This window comes from Phyllobates terribilis, unplaced genomic scaffold (assembly GCF_046119375.1).
Source record: "Phyllobates terribilis strain yellow unplaced genomic scaffold, ASM4611937v1 Scaffold_2__4_contigs__length_985480577, whole genome shotgun sequence".
NCBI classification, from domain to species: Eukaryota; Metazoa; Chordata; class Amphibia; order Anura; family Dendrobatidae; genus Phyllobates; species Phyllobates terribilis.
This window is the reverse complement of record NW_027362762.1, coordinates 866069970-866095258: the sequence shown is the minus strand read 5'-3', so window position 1 is coordinate 866095258 and position 25289 is coordinate 866069970. Positions and strand designations below refer to the sequence as shown.

The 25289-nt window shown below is 42.0% G+C and overlaps 1 protein-coding gene across 2 annotated transcripts in view; it reads right to left on the bottom strand.

Moving 5' to 3' along the window:
* Nucleotides 1–25289, bottom strand: part of CTPS2 (CTP synthase 2) — a 235292-nt gene that overhangs the window by 139022 nt on the left and 70981 nt on the right. For both annotated transcript variants that reach the window (XM_073668039.1, XM_073668038.1), the window contains one exon: nt 1124–1218. In XM_073668039.1, the coding sequence (XP_073524140.1) occupies nt 1124–1218 (95 nt within the window). The remainder of the gene's footprint in view (nt 1–1123; nt 1219–25289) is intronic.

Here is a 25289-nt window from a genome sequence, read left to right as displayed (position 1 = left end):
TGCAGTTTTCTTCTCATTCTGATCTGAGCTAAGAAAAAACTCTCAGATGAGCACTGAACAACCTTTTGTCAGAGTGCAATGTGATGGTTTCTCACATTGCACTCGTCCGATTTATACGGCAGTGTGAGCGAGCCCTAAAGAGATTCTGTCAGCAGGTTTTTGCAATGTAATCTGAAGACACCATGAGGTAGGGGTTAAAACACGGATTTCAGCGATGTCTTTGTTATCAAGCTCTAAGGTTTTGTTTGCTTGCAATGATTGTTTTAGCACCAGTACTTTATCATTGCTGTGACTAACTGGTCACCTGGGCCCTGGTCCAACACGCCCCATCCTGTGATTAGCAGCTAACTGTCTATGGACATTGTACATAAAGAGCCTGGTGTGGGCGGGGTTAGCTGTGGTGTGGGTGGGGTTAGGTTTCTCAGCTCTGCTTCATGCTAAATCTAAAAACTATGATTGTGTGAGAACGGCTGCTCCTAGTCATCTAAGTGATACATCGTTGGATTCAGCTTCTCTTTGCCTACTTCATGCTGCTATTAGATGAGGTAGCAAAAACCTGCTGACAGATTTCCTTTAACAATTGATATAAGCCAGATAAATAGTCTGCCGGCCTCGTGGACACATTTTTTCAGCTGCGAGTTCTATGTGTTAAGCATGAAACTGTATCAGAAGAAGGGACGATGGATTGACAGAAGAGAAAGGAAATAAATCAGACACTAGATAGAAGATCAGTACTGATCAGGGAACTGTATATCAGATTAACACTTGTCACAGAGTGATCAAATATTTTAGGGCGTTTATACAGTCATGTTATTGTTACGTTATATTTTCTTCTCAAACTTCCTTTTCTGATCTTCACCTACTATAGAATCGTAAATCTCTCTATTGCTTCATCTCCTTTAACAAAACAAGTCTTAACCGCTCTTCTGCACAAGGTCAGTCAATTGTCCGCTCATCCCCTGACTAGTAATGAGAAATCTGCTTCTCTATGAAGGGTATAATTCATCTCACAGATGCGCTAATTGCCATGAACCTCAGCGGCACACTCCTGTCCCATCACATTGACTGCACTTGCCCATATCATATTGCTATTTCTGGAGTCAGTTAAATGGCTCAGCTGTACCTAGGAACGGAATCTTTCTTTCTCTGGCCCAGGTGATTGATTGTAGTTTTCCTTCTGTTCCTCGAGATCCAAATCCACCAGGAACCAATATACCCCTGGAAATAAAAAAGGTATTTAAAAGAGACTATAATTTGCCCTGGAGGCAACCAAACGAATACAGAGATACAGTAAAGCCACACAGCGTCTATGGGTGGAATATTCAGACAGAGCTGGACAGACATCTGTCTGAGATGATTTAGTGAATCCTGCTTTGAGCAGGGGGTTGGACCAGATGACCCAGGAGGTCCCCTCCAACTCTACCATTCTATGATTCTATGATTCTATGATTAACCCCCTTGAGTGGCTTATGTGACAGAAAATACTGAAAAGTGACACCATTTTAAAAACGGCAGCCCTCAAAGTGCTCAAAACCACATTTAAGAAGTTTATTAACCCTGTAGATGCTTCACAGGAACTAAAGCAATCTGGAAGAAAACTATGAAAATTAAAATTTTTCCCATAAAAATGTTGCTTTAGCCCCAAATTTTTCATTTTCTCACATGGTAACAAGAGAAAATGGACCATAAAATTTGTTGTGCAATTTCTACTGAGTACGACAATACCACATATATGGTGGAAAGCAACTGTTTTGGCGCACGGCAGGGCTCGGAAGGGAAGGAGTTCCATTTAACTTTTGGAGCAAAAAATTGGCTGGAATAGATAGCGGACGACATGTCGCGTTTGCAGAGCCCCTGATGTGCCTAAACAGTGGAAACCCCCCACAAGTACCCCATTTTGAAAACTACACCCCTCAAGGAATTTAACCATGCACTTCCAGTCCGGCGGTACTCGCGGCGAGCTATTTAAACACCCACACACTTCTTCTGACACAGATGCACATGATAAAGGCGCGGGAGCGCAGATACACTCATTACCAAGGTAGACTATTTCCCTCTTTATCCTTAACTGAATTTTACTTTTCTAAATACTTGCCTTTACCTGCACTATTCTTTTGACTGTACTTCTAAACCCTGAGGTATACTACCTGAACTAAATTTTACTTTGTGATGTGCATGCCTGTTCCTGCACCATCTCTCTGACTATATGCTCTGCTGATTATGGGCACCGCATCTCAAACGTTTCATTATATACTCCCTTCCACTCACCCTCCCCTTATTGTTTCCATATCCCCTACCCCTGGATACTATTCTAACATTGGCTCTATTTGTTCCCCTCTTCCTGGCTACATTCACTTCTCTATTTAACGTTGTGACAAATCCCTGTTGCTCTGCTTTACTACCAATGGTATTTTTGAAGGAAAGAAATAGAGAAAAAAGGAATCTTAACAGCCATAATTAAATTACAAAATAATACATATGGCGCTTAATCATTATAAAAAGTATACATTTTATTAATATATTTTTACAAAACATTCAAGCATCAAAACAAATAGCATATAATACAAAATACGTGGACTTAAGTAATTAGAAAAGACACAAAAATGTGACAGAGCAGACAGGTCAACAACAAGTCATGAGAACAGAGTACTTGTTTATGTATATGTATATGAGTGCACCAAAAAAAAAATATATAGCTACTAACATGCTAGTAGGTGCAGGGCTGAAAGAGATCCTGCAAAACTATACGACAGTAAGAGGCCCAATGATATCTCTCTGACATACCCTGTGTGGACACACTAGGGACCCTTATTTATGGTACGAATGTCCTTGGGAAATGATGAAGAATCTACTTTGTATAGAAGAATGTTCTTGTGACATACCTGCATGCATAACATGAATAGACAGGTCCCACCTTTTGAATATATTGTAAATAATTTGTGTATATGTACATATTTATGTGTGTAAACTTTATTTTGATGGATAGTCTCTTTTCTTCACAGCGACAATAAGAATAAGACCCTGGCAGGGTCGAAACATTATTTATAATTTTGTGTTGCATAATTCCTGCAGCTTTTCTATATCAGTGCCTATGTCGTACTCACTACATGTGATACATCTATATAAATAAAAATGTAAATGTTCGTTTGTTCAAAATCTTAAATCTTTGAAAGTTCTTCACCGATTGCTTTGAAATTTTGACACAACGTTGTATTCGAATACACGCATGTTTTTATATACCTACTATGTTTTTATATACTAGCTGTTGGACATAAAAGCAACAGGAAGAGTGGGGTGTTACGAGCTCAGTCCCAGGCTGACTCTCCCCGGACACCCAGCATTCTCCCCCCTTAGTGACATCTCATTGATAAACCTTTCTCCCTCTCCTTTATTCGCCCCAGCCGCTGCCTGTGCTCTGCTCCTTTTGTGACACCCCAGGGGTCTGGTTGTCACAGTGATAGAGATATTACGTCTGAGAGCAGGTGGGAGGTCCTTTGGTCAGGGATCCTGTGCATGCCACACCTCCTGCCCAGTCTTGGGAGGGGAAGGACTTCCCCTATATAAACCTGGGGCTGAGGCAGAGTAGAGGGTTCTGAGAGGAGAAGACAGGGAGCAGAGCTGCTCTATGGGCTCTGCTCCACAGGCAGGCCCTGTCCAGGGGCCTGAGCCTGGAGTCCAGGAAGAGTAGAGACAAGAGCAGCATAGGAAGCAGCAGAGTCACAAGGAGTCAGGGGCTGGCAGCTAAAGAGCTCGCCCTGACTAAGAAGATTCTTTACCGGACCCGGAGTCCGAGGCTGTGGGGACTAACTTCTACCCAGCAGCAGAATCCGCCAGGCAGGGGATTTCAGGTCCCCTGGCCCAGAAGCCCGAAGGCACGGTCACACGCGTGGGACCAGCACCGCCATCGTGGAGCGGAAGCCATTAGAAGGCCCCGAGTCACCGGCCATACGGGTGAGCACCACACGGTACACTCAGGGACGTGGGCTACTTACATCAGCTTCTAGCAAGGTAGCCAGAAGAGTACAGTCAGCTTGGGAGGCCTACAACTACGCCTGGCCAGGGGAGATCCCATCTGCTCAAGGACTGACCAGGCCCCGTTCGCTAGCAAGTACTCCGGGAGGGTCTATCGTTGTTACCAGTAAAGACCCTGAACGCTACCATACCGTCTCTGAGTGGTTCCTGCTACCCCCATCATCCACGTCGGCTGCCCTGAGGCCATACCCCTCCCGTTGGGGGTTATACTATCACGCTGCACCACCCTTCCACCGGCCTCAGCGGTCTGCCCTGCAGCAGCAGCCCCCTGGCTGCATTCAACGGGTGGCGTAGTCATCAACCATTTTCTACCGCTAACAGACTGCCGTCCAGTTTGACTCCCTGGGCACGGACCGGGTCACCGCCACGAGACTACAACCCTAAACAGATCCGGCTCCGGGTAAGCTCCCGCGTGCGCAACGCAGCGCGACACAGGCCCAGGGGCGCGTCACTTTCATGTCTCCCGTGGGGGTTGGGGGAAAGGGGAATGACGAGACCGTCTGTTCGAGGCCGATAGACGCTGCTGCTCATCATCACCAGCGCCTGAGAGGCGGCCGCCTCTGCTCTCCGGCACCGCTGCGGCTTCTTCTTCTCCGGCAGGTTAGTTTTATTTCCAACTGTGCAACAACAAGCGGGGGAGGGAGGGAAGGAGAGAGGGAGAGGCGCGGGCCGCGGCCTCCGCTCTGGGCGCTGAGCTGGGCCTGAGGCTCACAGCAGTGGGCGGATAGCGAGCGAGTGTAAATCCCACTGCACCACCGGTGGGAGCGGCGCTGTGATTTGGCCGGTACCGGCCCGGGACATGTCGAGCGGATCACCCCCTCCTCCTCTGCCGCCTGCCTTCATCTCTGCGCCCCTTCCTGTTACATTCCCTCTGTACTAGGGAATTTCATAACTAGCAATCCCTGATATGACCGGCTCCATTGTGACACCTGAAAGCAAGTACCGACCTCTTTAGTGACAGAGTACAGGCCTGCAGGGGTCACAGGATACAGGCTGCCACCATGCCTGCCTGATGGGCATAACTAACAACAGTGCCAGCATTGCCACATCTGAGATATACATATCTATATAAATAAACATGTAAGTATATAACTCTTTAGAATTGTGCGGTTTAAATCTAGACACGGATTGCTTCTCACAGGGACAATTATATGTCGCATGTTCTAGAGTCGGCAAACCAGACAATCTCTATATCTACATAGACAATGGAACAACAAAAAATAATGTATACCCAAAAGCATTGTGAAATTAAATATTTTAGAAACGTGCGCTTTCTCTTTTCTTTCTTTTCCATTTAACCAGATTGAGTCCTGAGGAGATAATTTGCATATTCCCACTGCATTTTGGGGTAAGTGAAGAGTCTCCGCGAGCTCAAAGAACACTGGATTTTGGCTGTTGGAGCTGAAAAGAGGACATCGGTAAACCAGGGGAGGAGTCCTGAGTAGATAATTTGCATATTCCTTAACGGCGCGCGCATTTTGAAGCATTTTTCACTGTTTTCAGAACATTAACAGTAAGAACATGGAAGAGTCCAGGAGCCATTTGGTGAGCTGCATATCCTGCTACATGTTCACAGACTTGCCAATGGAAAAGCCAAACTTCACATGCCAGAAATGCAAGCTTGTGTCCCTGTTGGAGGAAAAGTTGCGAAATCTAGAAGAGAGGTTAACTACCTTGAAAATCATTAAGGAAGGTGAAGAGTTCTTAGACAGAGCAGAATTATCTCTTCATGATTCAGAAAGAGAAGAAATTCGAACTGCACCTGATGAAACAGAGGAATGGAAGCATGTGACCCACAGAAGCAGGAGGATCGAGAGGCAGTCAGCACCCATACTGCTCAGGAACCAGTACCAGGCTCTCACGCAGGAGAACCTTGAAGAAATACAGCAAGATAAGACTTTGCCAGCAATGAATAACCTTGTAAGTCCTCAGAATCCTCCTGGATGGAGAAAGAAGAATGTTGTGAAGAAAAAACGAAGAGTGGTGGTCATGGGGGATTCCCTGTTAAGAGGAACAGAGGCCGCTATCTGCAGACCAGACATAACCTCAAGAGAAATGTGCTGTCTTCCTGGAGCAAAAATTAAAGATGTGTCTGACAGGATATCACGACTCTTCAGACCTACAGATCACTACCCATTCCTGCTAATACATGTGGGGACAAATGACACCGCAAGAAAGGACCTGGAAACCATCTGCAGTGACTTTGAAGACTTAGGCAAGAAAGTGAAAGAATTGGGAGCGCAGGTGGTCTTCTCATCCATCCTCCCAGTGGATGGCCATGGAACAATGAGGTGGAATAAGATTCTACAGGTGAACAACTGGCTACGTCGATGGTGCCGTCAACAAGGATTTGGATTTCTGGATCACGGGATGAATTACCTATACGATGGACTACTTGCTAGAGATGGGGTGCACCTTACGAAGACTGGAAAACATGTATTTGGAAGTCGCCTTGCTACACTCATCAGAAGAGCTTTAAACTAGAACAATGTGGGAAGGGAAGCAAAAGGCCAGAAAAAGCCATACAGCTGACAAATACTATTGAGATCTCTGCTACTGGAAGTGGAAAGGAAGAACAAAGACAAAACAATTTAAATAATAAAAATATGGGAGGAAGAGAAACCAATCACAAACTAAAATGTTTTTATACAAATGCACAAAGCATGGGCAACAAACAAGGAGAATTGGAACTACTAATGCAGGAAAAGGAATATGATGTCATTGGAATCACTGAAACTTGGTGGGACGATACACATGATTGGAATAAAAGGCTAAAAGGATACAACTTATTTGCAAGAAACAGAATTGATAAACGAGGAGGAGGTGTCGCATTGTATGTTAGAAAAGCGTATATCTGCACAGAGATTGAAGCTTCAGAGACTGGGAGTTCTGTGGAAACTGTTTGGGTAAGAATATAAGGAGAGAACAACGGAAAGGACACCATTGTAGGCATTTACTACAGGCCACCTGGGCAAGCTGAAGATATGGATGAACTCTTTATGTATCAAATGACCAAGTTCTCCAAAAAATATGACGTAGTGGTCATGGGAGATTTCAACTATCCAGACATTTGTTGGGAATCTCTCTCAAGTAAAACTAACAGGTCAAGCAAATTCTTATCCTCTCTTGCTGACAACTTTATCTTCCAAAAGGTAGGGGAGAAAACAAGGGGATCTGCTACTTTGGATCTAATCCTTATAAACAGGGAGGAAATGGTTGAGGAGGTAAAGGTGGCTGGGACCCTAGGAGGCAGCGATCATGCTGTTATAGAATTTTGGATAACTAGAGGAGGAAGACATGTGAAGACTCAAACTTCAAGGTTAGATTTTAGAAAGGCAGATTTTAAGAGACTCAGAAAGAGAATAGGAGGGATCCAATGGCTGGATGTCCTTAAGGACAAAAATGTCCAGGAAGGATGGGAAATTTTTAAAAATGAGATTCTCAAAGCACAATCGTTAACAATCCCGAAAAGTAGGAAGAATGGGAAGCATTTAAGGAAACCAGGATGGATGAACACAGAACTTAAACACATGCTAAAAAGAAAGAAAGAAATGTTTATTAAATGGAAAGAGGGAGGCATATCTAAAGAAGATTATAATGCAGTCTGCAGATCCTGTAGGGCACGTATCAGGTTAGCTAAAGCTGAAAATGAATTAAGGCTTGCAAGAGATGTCAAAAGCAATAAAAAAGGATTTTGGGGGTATGTCAAAAGTAAAAGAAAAGTCAAAGATGCTATAGGATTTTTACAGGATGAAAATGGAGAAATGGTAAGAGAGGATGTTGAGAAGGCCGAACTTTTTAATTCCTATTTTGCATCTGTTTTCTCTCAGAAAGAAAATGTAACATCAACTGATTTTCACTGTCCTTTTAAAGGAATAGAAGAATCCAAGTTATCTGTAAACAGAAAGATTGTGAGGGAATATTTAGCTAACATAAATGAGTTCAAGTCTCCAGGTCCAGATGAATTACAACCCAGAGTACTGAAGGAGATCGTAGAAGAAATTTTAGAACCACTCTCCATAATCTTTGAAAATTCTTGGAGAACAGGAGAAGTCCCAGAAGACTGGAGAAGAGCAAATGTTGTTCCTATCTTCAAAAAGGGGAAGAAGGTGGACCCAGGGAACTATAGGCCGGTGAGTCTGACTTCTATACCAGGAAAGATCTTTGAACAAATTATTAAACATCATGTATGTAAGTACCTGGATAAGAATGAAGTGATTAACCAGAGTCAGCATGGGTTTGTAACTAACAAGTCATGTCAGACTAACTTAATTTCCTTCTATGACAGAATCACTGACTGGGTGGATCAGGGAAATGCTGTAGATATAGTATATCTTGACTTCAGCAAAGCATTTGACAAAGTATCTCACACCATCCTTATTGAAAAAATGACCAAGTATGCAATGGACCAGGCAACTGTTAGGTGGATTCATAACTGGCTTAGTGATCGGACTCAAAGGGTGGTTGTAAATGGCTTCACATCCAGCTGGATGAATGTCTCAAGTGGGATACCACAGGGCTCTGTCCTTGGACCTGTATTGTTCAACATCTTCATCAATGATTTAGATGAAGGAATTGAGGGTAAACTGATTAAATTTGCTGATGACACAAAGCTAGGAGGGATAGCTAATACTAGAGAAGAGAGAGAGAGGATTCAAAAAGACCTAAATAAACTGGAGCAGTGGGCAGCAACCAACAGAATGGTTTTTAACAGGGAAAAATGCAAAGTACTACATCTGGGCAATAAAAATGAAAAAAGCATATACAGAATGGGAGGAATAGAGCTAAGCAACAGTACATGTGAAAAAGACTTAGGTATACTAATAGATCATAGACTGAACATGAGTCAACAGTGTGATGCAGCAGCAAAAAAGGCAAATACAATTCTGGGATGTATTAACAGAAGCATACAGTCTAGATCACGTGAAGTCATTATCGGTCTTTACTCCTCTTTGGTCAGACCTCATCTGGAATACTGTGTACAGTTTTGGGCACCACATTTTAAAAAAGACATAGACAAACTGGAACAAGTTCAGAGAAGAGCGACCAGAATGGTGACTGGTCTGCAAACCATGTCCTATGAGGAACGGTTGCAGGATTTGGGAATGTTTAGCTTGCAAAAAAGAAGACTGAGAGGAGACTTAATAGCTGTCTACAAATATGTCAAGGGCTGTCACATTGTAGAAGGATCATCTTTATTCTCATTTGCACAGGGAAAGACTAGAAGCAACGGGATGAAACTAAATGGAAGGAGACACAGATTAGATATTAGAAAAAACTTTTTGACAGTTAGGGTGATTAATGAGTGGAACAGGCTGCCACGAGAGGTGGTGAGTTCCCCTTCAATGGACGTCTTCAAACAGAGGCTGGACAGACATCTGTCTGAGATGATTTAGTGAATCCTGCTTTGAGCAGGGGGTTGGACCAGATGACCCAGGAGGTCCCTTCCAACTCTACCATTCTATGATTCTATGATTCTATGAGTCACAGCAACACATGGACGGGTACAGCTAGTGTGAAATAAATTTTCTGCAAATTGCATCAAGAGTGTGCGGTGATTCGTTGCTTGCCAATACAAAGCTGACATGAACCCCAACCCTATTACCCCACTTGCCACCACACCAGGGAAAGTGGGAAGAGCGGAGGCTAAGCGCCAGATTTGGCGCATCTTATTGATGCACCATTTCTGAGGCCCCTGATGGATGATGTTATTACCCTCGGAGGGGGCCAAGATCAATTGCCCCTTCCCTGTTTAGCCTTTGTAGATTTTATAGTGGGATCCTACATCAATTTTTTTCTGGGACCCCCCTGTAATCTAGCCAGCAAACGCTAATCAAGTTGTGGGCTGTTATTAAAGCCAGGGAACATTTTTGGCTAATGGCCCCTTTCCCTGGCTAGTAATATCAGCCCCCGATGGGCGGCTTTCCCTCTGTTGGGTATGAATAATCGGAGGGAGCCCACGCCATTTATTCAATTTCATTCTTCATTTTACACAGCATGTATTCAATGGGTGTTGAATACAACTCCCATCATTGTCTCTCACACTAATTTCAGCGCAAGCAGCTAACAATGATGAGAGCTGCCTTCAACAGCCGGCGCTGGGGAACAGCGTGAACTGTACCGCTGATTCCCAGGCGCCGGTGGGTGTCACGTTGATGATACACGGATGTCATTCGTGTGCACCTGTGCAGCACACATTTTATGCATGTTGTACACAAAAACTGACATGTCTGCGGGCTTTTCACATGGACACACAGTCCGTGTAAAAAACCTGACATGTGTGCACACCCATTGAAAACAATGGGTGTGCATATGCCCGAATGTGCGGTCCTTAAAAAACGGACCGCATACGGACATACAAAACGCATGTGTGAAGGGGGCCTAACAGATACTTTTTACTGGATCCTGTGGGGATGGATAAGCACAGTATATCCATAGCTTTCTTTGCAGTGTACTAATGGTTATTAGCCAAACGAAAGCCAAAAACATCTTTTTGGCCTCTGTCTGGCATTAAAGCCCTATAGACAACTTAGTGTTTATGTTGGGAGCTTTCTCAGCATTCCTGCTAATCCATGAGGCAAAAACGCGCTATGCACATGGCCTAAGAGACGCCACAAGGAACAGTTGCTGAAATCGTATCTTTTAGAATAGGACTGTGCACAATACCGGGCAGGTGCCCAGCAGTTACTGTCCTACTCAGCTCCTCTCAATGCCCAATACACAAATGATACTGCACAATTCTTTTAAGACTGCATTTAACCTCCATCATTTAATAGCGCCCATAATCCCTTAGACACCATTACACTTACAAGTCTGGCAACTTTGTACTTTCCTTTGAATGACAATATTTGGTCTACTATCCTCCTGGCACATTATAGATGTACTGACACTAGTCAGAAGGATAAGTGGAGCTAATGATCAGGTTCCCGCTTTCCTTTACCAAAGAGCATTTGAAAATATGAGACTTGCAAGTTGCTTGTGTCCTATGGGCAACCGCATGATTTCGCCTTTGCATCATGTTGATAAATATCCACTAATCGGCTCCATCCCTAAAACTATTCTATTTTACAATGTGCAGGAATCTCATCAGTTACTGTTTTGTCACATCAATCTTCATCAATATTCCATTGTTACATGGTTTTACAAATCACTCGATACAGAGGATCTCCGAGAAAAACTTATATCTTTGGCTCATTTGTAATGGACATCGCCTAGAGTCGTGCAGTTAAAAATCTAATCAATAGCTTTATCTCCGATTAATCAGCTCCACTCCATTCAATCAGCTCCCCCATACTGCCGCCGGTATCCTCTACCGGTCTCCTGGTACAGTGGTCTCCGCTGGGCATCAGGTGAGTACTGTAGCCAAAAATCAGCCATTGACTAGCTACAATGGTGACGTTCCTTTTGAAGCAAAAGAATTAAGATTTTAGCTCTTTCTTCTGGCTCTGACAGAAAATTACATCTGCAGCCAACCTGACGCCCACCTACGGAAAGAGAAAAGCAGGAGATCGGCAGGTGGGACGCTGGAAGAAGTCCAGAGGGTCAGGCAGGTTGCAATGTTTTCTCTATTATTTCAATAATAAACTAATTTTTGGAACGCTGGTGGGTGTGGACCCAATGCGAAACGTGCCAAGCTTACCCTGGAGGGACGTGACTAATCGACTAACTGGTTTTCACAAAAGCCTCTAGTGGTGAGGTTAGACTTGGCTGCAGGTAGTCACCAGGTACCATTCCAGGGTACGCAGTATAGGAGTGCACAGACAAAACGTGGTCAGGCGGTCCGAGGTCAGGCAGGCAGCACAGGATCAGAAGGTATAGCCAAGGTAAGGAGTGGAGAGGTCAGGCAGGACCGGAAAACTAGTCAGGTCGGTAACGGAAAGCGGAATACAGAAACGAGCATAAACACGGACTACAAGGTAGGAACCAAACGTTCAAGCAAGGAGTAGAGGGCAGAACTGCCTTTTATAGGACTTGCTCTCACGATAGGCCGTCTCTGCAGGACACAGCAGGGTTAAAATCCTGCAGAGACCACCCAGGTCCCCTAAGACCAAATGAAAACTGCATGCATTTGTAGCACCTTGGCGTGGACATGAGAACAGGGATGTTAGTCCAAACATGGACACATCCAGTGGATTATTTTAGTTTTTCAGCTTTTTAATTGTTTTTTATTACCGTATTTTCCGCTTTATATGTCACACTTTTTTCCCTTGTCATTACAGACCTCAGATCAGATACCCCCCTCCCTTGGAATTACAGACCTCAGATCAGATACACCCCTCCTTTGTAATTGCAGAACTCAGATCAGAGAGACCCCTCCCTTGTAATTACAGACCTCAGATCAGATACACCCCTCCTTTGTAATTGCAGAACTCAGATCAGATAGACCCCTCCCCTGTAAGTAAAGACCTCAGATCAGATACCCCCCTCCCTTGTAATTACAGACCTCAGATCAGATACACCCCCCTCGTAATTACAGCCCTCAGATCAGATACCCCCCTCCCTTGTCATTACAGACCTCAGATCAGATACACCCCTCCCTTGTAATTACATCCCTCAGATCAGATAGACCCCTCCCTTGTAATTACAGCCCTCAGATCAGATACACCCCTCCCTTGTAATTACAGCCCTCAGATCAGATACCCCCCTCCCTTGTCGTTACAGACCTCAGATCAGATACCCCCCTCCCTTGTCGTTACAGACCTCAGATCAGATACACCCCTCCCTTGTAATTACAGCCCTCAGATCAGATACACCCCTCCTTTGTAATTGCAGAACTCAGATCAGATAGATCCCTCCCCTGTAATTACAGCCCTCAGATCAGATACACTCCTCCTTTGTAATTACAGCCCTCAGATCAGATACACCCCTCCCCTGTAATTACAGCCCTCAGATCATATACACCCCTCCTTTGTAATTGCAGAACTCAGATCAGATAGGCCCCTCCCCTGTAAGTACAGACCTCAGATAAGATACCCCCCTCCCTTGTAATTACAGACCTCAGATCAGATACACCCCCTTCGTAATTACAGACCTCAGATCAGATACCCCCCTCCCTTGTCATTACAGACCTCAGATCATACACCCCCCTCGTAATTACAGACCTCAGATCAGATACCCCCCTCCCTTGTAATTACATCCCTCAGATCAGATACCCCTCCCTTGTAATTACAGCCCTCAGATCAGATACCCCTCCCTTGTCGTTACAGCCCTCAGATCAGATACACCCCTCCCTTGTAATTACAGCCCTCAGATCAGATACCCCCCTCCCTTGTAATTACAGCCCTCAGATCAGATACCCCTCCCTTGTAATTACAGCCCTCAGATCAGATACACCCCTCCCTTGTAATTGCAGAACTCAGATTAGAAGTCTGCAATTACAAGTGTGGGAGCAGGAGGGTATCTGGTATGAGATATCTAATTACACAGGTCCTCCATAACAGTGCCTCATCCACAGATAACCCCCTTCCCCATTAAAATAGTATTAATTTTTTATTTTATTAAAACTGCTAGCACATTATTTGGCTAAGATATTTTTTCCATACTTTCCTCCTCTAAACCCTAGGTGTGTCTTCAGGTGCATCTTATAAAATGAAAAATATGGCATATGTCACTGTTTGTATTCTTACAATAAATTATTCATTATATTACTTGGTGATCCTAACACACTTGCACACTTCTTTCACTTTATTACATGTAGCAGTGCAGAGGAGCACTGCAATAAACAAAACCTTGGCGAGAGAACCTGACGGGACGGGACACCGCTCGGTGACCATGGTGAGTAGGGCGGCGCTGAGAAGGAACGCAAGTTATCGCCGTGACAATTAAAACTAATTAAATGTAATGGATATTCCCTTTAAGGATATTGGTTACTTGTGCAGAACTTCTTTTGTATGACATCTATACTACAATAAAGCAGTATAGAAGCAAGAAGCAAGTGATACTTTACAAGCAATATGGCTACACTTCCTGTTGTCACTTATGCAAAAATGTCCACCACATCATGGAAGAAAAATGGGAACAGCACTAGACATAAAACAACAAATTTTAGTAATTACATTTTTATTTCTTTATATATGGCCAATTTTTTTTTTCTAAAAATCCTTTTGAAGAATGCATTTTATATTTTATTGTTTGCCAATACTGAAATCTGACTGTGTTTCCTGCATCAACAAAAAAGCCAACATTTTTGTTGATGCCATCTTGAGGTAGATACGTTTTGATCGCTTCTTACTACAATTTTTTGTGGCGTGGAGGTGACCAAAAAGAAGCTATTTTGACAATTTAAATTGTTATTTCTTTACGGCGTTTACCAATCGGGTTTAATAATATTTATATTTTGATATATTGGACTTTTATGGACAAGGTGATACCGCAAATGTGTTTTTTTAATGAGGGAAAAGGAGGATGATTCAAACTATGTTTTTTCAATTTTTTAAAACTTTTTTGTTTCTACTTTCGGTGTATTTGTTAGTCCTTTTAGGGGACTTGAACCTGTGATTGTCTGATCACTTCTATTCTATAGAGCAGTACCACAGTAATGTTGGATATAGTAAAAATCAAGATCTCCTTTGAAGCCCAGCCGCAGTCTTCAATAGTCCCCCGGCGGCCATAACAACCCAACATCACCCCGCGATCACAACGCAGGGCGGCCATCGTTGGGCACATAGAGTGATTTTCTCTCATGCCGGAGTGCTGTTAATGTCGCTGTCAGAGATTGACAAAGGCAGATCCTGGAGGTGACCCGCTCCCAACATGCTCCATACATGTACTATGGATGTTGGGAAGGGGTTAACAGGGCTAATATACCAACCAGTGTTACAGGGAAAATCAGCAATAAAAATAATGTATGAAAACGTTCCAATAGCCTGCAAAGGTCTTTTAAGACCTTATGAAGGGCACAGGGTATAAAATAATTGAAAAAAAGCATGAAAAAAATAAAAAAAACATCGTCGGTCCAACTCGCTATTTAAAGATCAGATCCAGTCAAAATAAAAAAGTGTCCAATATATAAAAATAATTTCTGTGGAAAAGGGAACAAATTTACATTGTTTTTTTTTCCTGGTGTTTTGTTGTAAAAACAAATTAGTGTAAATAAAAAAAAAAAGTAAAAGACAGACACGTTTCTTAATTTTCTATACATTTTCCCTTGATAGCAACAAAAAAGAAAATATAAAAATGACAAAAATTAAGCCCCATGTATCGGGAAAAAAAAGTAGCAAAACGATTTTAATGTATGAAAGAGAAAAATCTTTAAAGCCATTAAAAATGCATGTACAAAAAAAATAAAAAAATAAATCTGACTGGTCAGGGACGAGAGAAAATGCCCTAGTCCTGAATTGGTAAATCTATGTATATATGAGCACATGGATTAATAGACAGCTTTTGTACCTGAATTTTCAGGCTTTCAGATAATATTGAGTAATAACTTTATATCAAACATTTTTACTCAATTTTAGTTTGACCATTAAAAACACATTGGTTAATATCGGCCTTTCAGCTATTGCACATTTTTTTCACATTATTCCTCTGACTACTTCACTCATTGGATGATAGATTACACTTTGATTAATACATTTACTAAAACACTATACATCAAATATGGATTTTCACTGATGAGCAGGCATGTAAATCTTCACTTGATTAAAGAAGATGTCATCTCACAGGTGAATATATTAAGAAATAATCGGCACTAAGGTATGGAAGCGCGTCAGCTACAGGTAGAATGTAATATAAGATATCCAAAGGAGACAAAAAGTGAAACACGTTAAAGAATATCAAACATGAACAAAATATTATTCAAGAAGTTATCAACTTGTGAGGACAATTTTCTTTTTTTGGTTTTTATTTAAATGCATGTATTTGGGGCTGAAAACCATTTTTTTTCAATTTGGTTTCATTAAAGGGAATCAGTGACCAGGTTTTTGCTACTCCATCTGAGAGCAGCATGATGTAGGGACAACAACCCTGATTCCAGCAATGTGTCAGTTACTTTCCTGCTTGCTGCAGTTTTAATAAAATCACTGTTTTATCTACTACAAATCTGCCAATTCTCTGAATGCTGAGCGCGGTATAACCCTGCCCACAACACTGATTGGCAGCTTTCTGTGTATACTGTGCATAGACAGAAAGCAGCCAATCAATGGTGGGGCGGGGTTATACAGCGCTCATGAAAATTGAAGTCTCTACTTCCAGCAGGTTCACAAGTCCTCTAGTAATGATGTCCTGTTGATGAAAAAATCAGGGTCTCTGTCTCTACATTATGCTGCAGTCAGACTAAAAAACGTATGCTTCTTTTTACAGTTCGGACTGGGCTTTTCTGTGCCAATCATACACAAACTTAAAGAGGACTTGTCACCCGATCAGTAGGGGGCAGATTATGCTTCTATTTTATTCCCCTGTATTTTTTCTAATCCGCCATACCATTCCAGAGCTCATGAATATGGAGGACTACCTGGCTGCAGGTTTCCTAGTCAAGTAGTGATAATCTACTGAGAGCAAAACTGTGATTTTATCAAAACTACAGCAAGCAGCCCAGTAAGTGAGACATCGCCAGAATGAGATTGCTGCCCCTACATTATTCTGCTCTCAGATTAGGCAGCAAAAACCTGGTGACAGATTCCCTTTAACCCCTTCACCACCTTGGGTTTTTCAACTTTTGCATTTACCTATTTTGCTCCCCTTCTTCCCAGAGCCATAACTTTTTTATTTTTGTCCCAATATAGCCATGTGAGGGCTTGTTTTTTTACGGGATGAGTTGTACTTTTAAACACCACCACTGATTTTACAATATAGTGTACTGGAAAACGGCAAAACAATTCCAAGTGCAGTGAAATTGAAAAAAAAAGTGCAATTCCACAAATGTTTTTTGTGTTTTGTTTTTTTTTCACCATGTTCACTAAATGCTAAAACTGACCTGCCACTATAATTCTCCAGGTCATTACGAGTTTGTAGATACTAAACATGTATAGGTTCTTTTTTATTTCAGTGGTGAAAATAAAATCCAAAATTTGTAAAAAAAAAAAAAAAAAAAAAAAAGCGCCATTTTCTGAGACCTGTAGTGTCTCCATTTTTTGGCATCTGAGGCTGACTGAAGGCTTATTTTTTTTGCATGCTGAGCTGACGTTTTTATTGATACCATTTTAGGGCAGATAAGATGTTCTGATCACCCGTTATTGCATTTTAATGCAATGTTGCGGCGACCAAAAAAACGTAATTTCTGGCGCTTTGATCTTTTTCTCGTTAAGGTCTTTACCGATCAGATGAATTCTTTTTTTATATTGATATATCTGAACGCGGCGATACCAAATATGTGTGTTTTTGATTGATTTTTAATTGATTTATTTTGAATGGAGTGAAAGGGGGGTGATTTGAATGTTTATATATATATATTTTTTTTTTTTAAAAACTATATTAAAAACATTTTTTTTTACTTTTCACTAGCTTCTATAGTCTCCATGGGAGACTAGAAGCTGCAATCATCTGATCGCCTGTGCTACATACAGCAGGAAGCCCTGCTGTATGTAGCAAAAATGCTCACTTGCTATGAGCGCCGACCGCTGGGCCATGTTAAATGCCGCTGTCGGAGTTTGACAGTGGCATTTAACATGTTAACAGCCGCGGTGGATTGCAATTCCATCCGCGGCTGTTAGGGGCACAAGTCAGCTGATCAGATCAGCTGTCATGTGCCCTGAAAGGTGCGGGCTCATTGCTGGAACCCGCGCCAAAGAGGGAGAGGAGACCTTGGACGTACATATACTTCCAAGGTCTCCTCTCCCTCTTTAGCGCGGGCTTCGGCGGTCGAATATGTGTGCAGAATTATTGGGCAACTAAATGAGAAATGTAAATTTTCCATCTCAATTGTTTATTTTCATCTGTTCACACGTTCAGTATTTGGTCAGTATTACAGGAGTGGAACAGTCAGAGGAAAAATATAAGAGAAACACGTCACCACTTCTGGATTTATCACCCACTCCTGGTTTTGGCTTACAAATACTGATGTAAAATACTGACCAAATACTGAACATGTGAAAGTGGCCTTAAGTTGAGAATAACCAAACAACTCAACATGTACAAAAATACATTTCTGACATTTCAAAAAATATCAGTGACTATTATAGCCACCCCTCCCTTTCAATAATAGTCACAAACTCCATCCATGGAGTCTGTCAGATTATTAATCTGTTGACGATCACCTTTCAGAGAGGTGACTGTTTTTGTTCATTATAAATTTGCCATATAAGCGTTCACAAGTTCTCAGTAGGGTTTAGGTCAGGTGAGGAAGGGCCGGGTCATTATTCTTTAATCTTTAAGGCCTTTACCGGCAACCAAACAGTGGAGACTTCGATGCTGCGATGGAGCACCGTGATGCATAAAATCTTGGTTTTCCTGTACCACTGCTTGAAGAAAGTGTCTTCAATTTTCTGGCAGTAAGTTTGGGAGATCATTTTGAGTCAATCATCAACCCAAAAAGGTCCAAATAGCTCATCTTTAATAATACCAGCCAATAGCAGTGCCTACCTCCACCTACCTGGCATCTGAGTGGAAGTGGAGGTCTGTGGCCATTACTGATCCAGCCATGGCCCATCCATCTGGTCTGTCAAGAGTCACTCATCTCATCAGTCCATAAAACCTTTGAAAAATCTGTCTTCAGATAGTTCTTGGCCAAGTGTTGACATTTCCACTTCTGTGTCTTGCCCAGTGGAGGTCGGGTTCAGCCTTCCTCACCTCGGCCATGTCTCTGAGCATTGAACACCTTCTACTTCTGGGCCCTCCAGAGAGGTTACAGCTCTGGAATATGACAGCACTGGAGGATAATGGCCTAATGAAGCAGTGTGTTATTCAGGATTTCTCAATACTCTTCATTAAAGAAAAAACACACATAACACTTTCTTCTGATTATATTCAATATATTCTCAAATTCTTCATTTCCATTAAATCAGTGCAAAAATCACATTAAGTGCATTAACAACATATTTCCCTTTATGTAGACAACATGAATCATTCACCAGGTTTAAATCCTTGAGAACATGCTTTGATGCCGTATGTTGGAGGTGGAAGGTAAAGTGAACATCAGACTTTGCCGGTGGCCTGGTGTGTTTCCATGTGATGAACTGCCTGGGCATCATTAAGACACACACCTGAGCCTTAGTACTGAATCGGAGACTGACTTGCAGTTTGTGTGTGCACAGCAACCTGGCTGTGGGCTGCAGGACATCTATAGACCAGCAGCTTCTAGAGCTTCTTCCTACTTGTCTGCAGCTTCTAATAACTCCAGAGCCCTGTCGGCTACCTGTCCCCAGGTCTCCTGGACCTCTTCTCTGTGTCCGCCTTTGGTTTTCAGGACGTCTTCCTGGCTGTGTGCGGCTTCCTTGGTTTCTGACTCTTCCATTACTCCAGAATGTTATCTGCTACCTGCCTGCGGTTTCCTGCACTCCACCTGCCTGCGTTTTCCTGACATCCTCCGCCTGTCCGCGGTTTCCTGCACTCCACCTGCTTGCCTAAGGTTTCCTTACATCCTCTGCTTGCCTGCGGTTTCCTGACGTCATCCGTCTGCCTGTGGTTTCCAGGATTCCACCTGTCTACCTATGGTTTTCAGTCCCTTTACTCACCAACCTGCTGCCCAACGCCCATGGCTCGTGTGCCCACCTGGACTTTAGGCTTAGAGCAGGGGTGGGAAATCTTTTTTATGCCAAGGGCCATTTGGATATTTATATTATACTTCAGGGGCCATACAAATTGTGAGCTAACTCCACCCACAAAGTACTTCCTGATGCCAGCACTGGTGCCAGGACATAGTCTTTCATTGCATACGCCTCAGCATTCAGTAGTGAACACTGTGTGCGCGTGCTCACAGAGCAAGAAGAAATTCATGGGCCGGGGGCAGTCAAAATACAGCTGCGAGCCCAAGTACTGCGGCCCCAGGGAATCTGCCCGGGGGCTGGATAAAAGGTCGTCACGGGTAGTAAACGGCCCAAGGGCTTGAGGTTCCCCACCCTTGGCTTAGAAGATCCACCTCACCCAGTGAGTCCCTTGAACTTCTCGTAACACCACCTTTCTCAAGCATGCGCTGGTAGTCCTATTCTGTGATCACATAGGAATCACCATGACACTAAACGAATATATTTTTTAACATTTCAAAGTCAGATAATTCTATTTTTTAGCCTATTTAGAATGAGGAAAACAAGGTGCCTAATAATTCGGCACACGTTGATAAAGGGTGTTGATATCCCTAGGCCAGAGCTACGATGAGCAGAGCTAAGTTTCCATGAACCTCCGGGAGAACGGGCTTTATAAGACGAGAGGCATCAGAGCTCCATTTACATACTGAATACACAATGCGCTCTCAGCGGGATTCCACATAAGAGTAGAGAAGATAAGCTTTAAAAACACTTTTACAGAAAAAAAAAGAGCTAATTGTGTGGCTTTCTCTCTTTGGAAGATGCACTTTGTAAGAATAATTAATGTTCCTTAATCCTCATTAATCAGATGAATGTGATGATGACCCGAGTACTTCTGATGAATTGTAATAGCTGTCTGATGAAACTTGTGTATCCTGGCTTGATCACTTCAGAATATGCGACGCTGTGCAGAAAGTTTCAGATCTTACTGAAATTTTCATGTACTGAGAATTATACATATACCGACCACTGTGACGGCAGCCGAGAACAGGTGCTATAAATGGAGGTTCTCAGACATCAAAGAAAGTCGGATGTAATAATTGAGAAGGATCTGCCACCCACTGTGGGAGAGATTAGTCTGCAGGTTGTCACCATTTGCTGTTTGGTGGTAGCATGTCAGCAGGGGGCAAGTGTAAGTCTGCAGACCGCCTGCATCACAAATATATTAAATGTACAGCGCAAATTGAGAGAAGTGTCTCTAAATAAAAATCCATTTACCTATATAGTTTTACATGTATTTATTTCTCCCTCCGCTCACATTACCGGTCAGGAAGAAGTTGATATATGCATCTTCTATTCAGCATTCATATCATTTCATATTTATTTGCAGCGGCTTTTAATATCTAATAGAATAAGGAGGAGAAAGAAGGAAATGTGAGGGCATAGATTTGAGTATACAAAATAGTTCTTCAAGAGGGAGAAAATTGTCTCTCTACTACCACTCATTGGTTATATCTACCCTATAAATCAATGGCCCACCCTTTAAGGTGGTGTTTGGGTTTGTGATTTTGATGAGCTATCTTTGGGACAGGTCATCAATATCAGATGGCTGAGGGTCCGACACCCCACCAATCAGCTATTTTTCTCCAGTGGCCGGATGAAAATAATGAACAGAAGCAGAACAGCACAGTTCCGATAACAGTACAGCAGCCATTGCTAGAAAGCTATTCAATTCAATAGGAGCTGAGCCTTTCTATGCCAGTTTGGGGGTCTCCATATAGAGAAACAATAACTACTATATCTAATACAATGGCTTCTCACCCCGACACACAGTACTCTACTCTGCACTGACACAAGACAAGAACACCAAACAAACTGACTGTGGATCGACTTCTATTCCTTCTGAAGAAGACTATGGTTTCATAAAAATCCCAAGGGTTGTTGAAGAGTCCAATCATTGACTTACAGGATAGATACCAGGTTCCCCCAGTATATAAAAAATATACTTTACTGACACATGTTAAAACATGTTTAAAAACATAAGAAGCACTAGGCCTACGCGTTTCAAGCAACAAAAACTTACTGACCTATAAGTATACCTATGTTATCTTGGTGATTTCCAAAAAGAGAAATGGTTGCCCAGTTGCCCATAGCCATATATCTAGAGAACAGTCAAATTTCAGCGCATGCGAGTTCTAGCTATAGTAAGGGGGAAGGTAGTTTAAAGCATATTACTAGCTATTTATTCAAGATGTTGTTTTTTTGTTTTTAATTTTAATTAAATCTGCATTTCTTATCATGTTATTACAGCTGTTTTTTTCAGGATGTACCTTCTTGTAGCGCCGGCGTCCCTGCACGCTTCTCCTCTCTACAGGGACGCCGACTCACTCACCTCCGCGGCCCCTGTCCCGCACTTCCTCCTCCTCCGGCTACTGCACAGCTCACAGATCCCAGGGCACTGTGCTTAGGGCACATGTGCTCCCTCCTCCTTAAAGGGGCATGTTTTGCACTGGCGAGGGCCAATAGCACGAAACACTGTGTCTGCAAATTGAGGTTCTGATTTGGCTTTTATCCTAAGTCATATTGTAAGACTCGTTAAAGAGTCAATTGTGACTTGTAGAATTGCTCCTTCCAATAGGTGGCGCTATAGAGTTCAAGTCCTCTTTCTCTCTGAAGAGGCAATTTGCATATTAAAAGTGTACTGAAATTGTTAATGCTCCTGGGCGACCGTAATAAACCTTATCTTCCTGGAGGTTCTGTCTTTTGAGTGGTATTCCACAACAAAAGCATAATGTTACATGACATGTAGATATGTACTAAATGATGACTGCAGCATTGACTCTTCCGGTATGAGCTGACCCTGAACCCTGAGGCTCACTCCTTTGTAAAACTCCTTGTCTCTGGCAGAAAAGTCTGTCCCTGACTTCCAGGACCTCTATCCATATTCAGTTAATATAGAAGTGCCATCAGTGAGACTCATAATAAGTTGAACTGACGTCTAATAAAAGTCTATTATCAGAAAAAAAAGAAAAAAGTTACTTAAATATACAGGGTGGGCCATTTATATGGATACACCTAAATTACATGGGAATGGTTGGTGATATCAACTTCCTTTTTGTGGTACATTAGTATATGGGAGGGGGAAAACTTTTTCAGATGGGTGATGACCATGGTGGCCATTTTGAAGTCGGCCATTTTGGATCCAACTTTATTTTTTTCAATGGGAAGAGGGTCGTGTGACACATCAAACTTATTGAGAATTTCATAAGAAAAACAATGCTGTGCTTGGTTTTAACGTAACTTTATTCTTTCATGAGTTTTTTACAAGTTTATGACCACTTGTGAAACAACGGATACTGTAAGCCTGTGCTAGCATTTCTTCTGCGGTGTTGCTATCAGTGTGTCAAGAGTGGGAGAAGAGGGTTGCATTGACAATCCAACACAATGGGCAGCACTTTGAACACATTTTATAAGTGGTCATAAACTTGTAAAAAACTCATGAAAGAATAAAGTTATGTTAAAACCAAGCACACCATTGCTTTTCTTATGAAATTCTCAATAAGTCTGATGTGTCACATGACCCTCTTCCCATTGAAAAAAATAAAGTTGGATCCAAAATGGTCGACTTCAAAATGGCCGCCATGGTCACCACCCATCTGGAAAAGTTTTTCCCCTCCCATATACTAATGTGCCACAAACAGGAAGTTGATATCATCAACCATTCCCATTTAATTTAGGTGTATCCATAGAATTGGCCTACCCTGTACAATACTTAACATATGGCATTGCTGTAGAAGAATCAGCCTTAAAGAACCGCACTAAACACTTGGCTTTTTCTCACATATACGCTACATTATTATGTAGGACAGTAATGTGGCATCTTCATCATTCTATTATAAGTTATGTTTTGTCAGCTCAGCCTTCATTCAAGGATAAGGAACTATTTTCTGGAAGATATATTCATGTTAATTGATCATGTTTCTCACATCACATTATAGTGGAAAAGTATTATTGAAATGCCAGAGCTGGTGTGTCACTCTCCATAAGGAGAAACGTTACCCCTTAGACCTCAGTCCAGAGCCTCTCACCTAGCCAAATCAGATCTTATACTTTGCACTGACGAGGGCCAACAGCCCGAAACACCGTGTCTACAAATTGAGATTCTGATTTGGCTTTTATCCTAAGTCATATTGCACGACTCGTTAAAGGGTTGATTGTGACTTGTAGGATTGCTGCTTCCAATAGGTGGCGCTATAGAGTTCCTCTTTTTCTCTGAAGAGGCAATATGCATATCGCACTTACTGAAAAGATAAACTGTTCAAGAGCAGCATGTAATTCCTTGTGTAGTAAAGCTTTATCGCCTCCAAAAGGCTCCGCACAAAACAACATTTTATTCCCTACATAGCTATATGTATTATAAAAGTATCACCCAGTGGGAACAATATATCTGCAATTTCAACTAAAATATTGGAGGTGAGAGGAAGTCTGCACAATCAAAGAAATAATAATCATAATAATAAAAACTATATATATTTGCTATTAACTGTTGCTATGTATAATGTTTTCTACACTTATGGAGGAACGTTCATAATATTTTTTTATTATATAGTGTATCAGTAAAAAGCGGATATGGGCAAATTTCCCCTTTAATCAAGAAGGGGGGGTTAACAGAAATTCTTCTCGGGGGGGGGGTATTTTTTTCTCCTGTATGTATTATTCAAGTGGTGAGATTTACATCAGATCCTACATGTTACAGGTTTTATGCCTAATAGCAATGCTGAGTAGACCGGCTCATATGAGGATGAAATGACTGTGAGCACGGAAATAAAATTACGGTTCCCCCCAGCAGCGCTGGCCCCACCACATCCAGAACATAACAGATGCACTGGGATATAGACCTCCTAACGCACAAAGAACATGGATCACGGCAGATATGTTGCCAATGTAAACCGAATATACATCTTTTTCCTTTGTATGTAAAGAGAGATCAATTTATTGCATTATCTGCTTCATGACACTAAGTTATAACAGACGGAGGGAGCCGCTCACGACCGAAATTTCAATCTATTTTCTGCTCAGATTTTTTAAGATGAAGACGACAATGGAGCTAAAGTCTCTAGAAGTTCAACATTCCTACCGATCACGCAAAAGGCACAATAACTACCACTGTCAGGATACATTGTTGCTCTCCCTGGATTTAATTGTCAATAACTTTATGTGAAAAAATATTTTGTATCCCATAAAGTCTTCATCTTCACATGAAGACACCAGGCAAGCAGTAATGATTAGTATTGCCATCTACAGTGCATCAAATAATGTTTTGTTGACCTCTTTTTTTTTTCTTTTTTATATTGGACATTAATTCCAAAATGTTTTTACATTAAATAGTTTGTTTTATTTATTAAGGCTTAGATTATATATCATTATTTTACAAACTAACCTATAAAAATAAATGACAAGGAAATATACTACTGCAAAAGGAATAAAGTGCCTTGAAAAAATATTCACACCCCGTGAACTTTTCCACAATTTTTCACTTTACACGCACAAACTTAAATGCATTTTATTGTGGTTTTATGTGATATACCAACACTAAATAGCAAGTATTTGTGAAGTGTAAAGGAAATGATGCATCGCTTT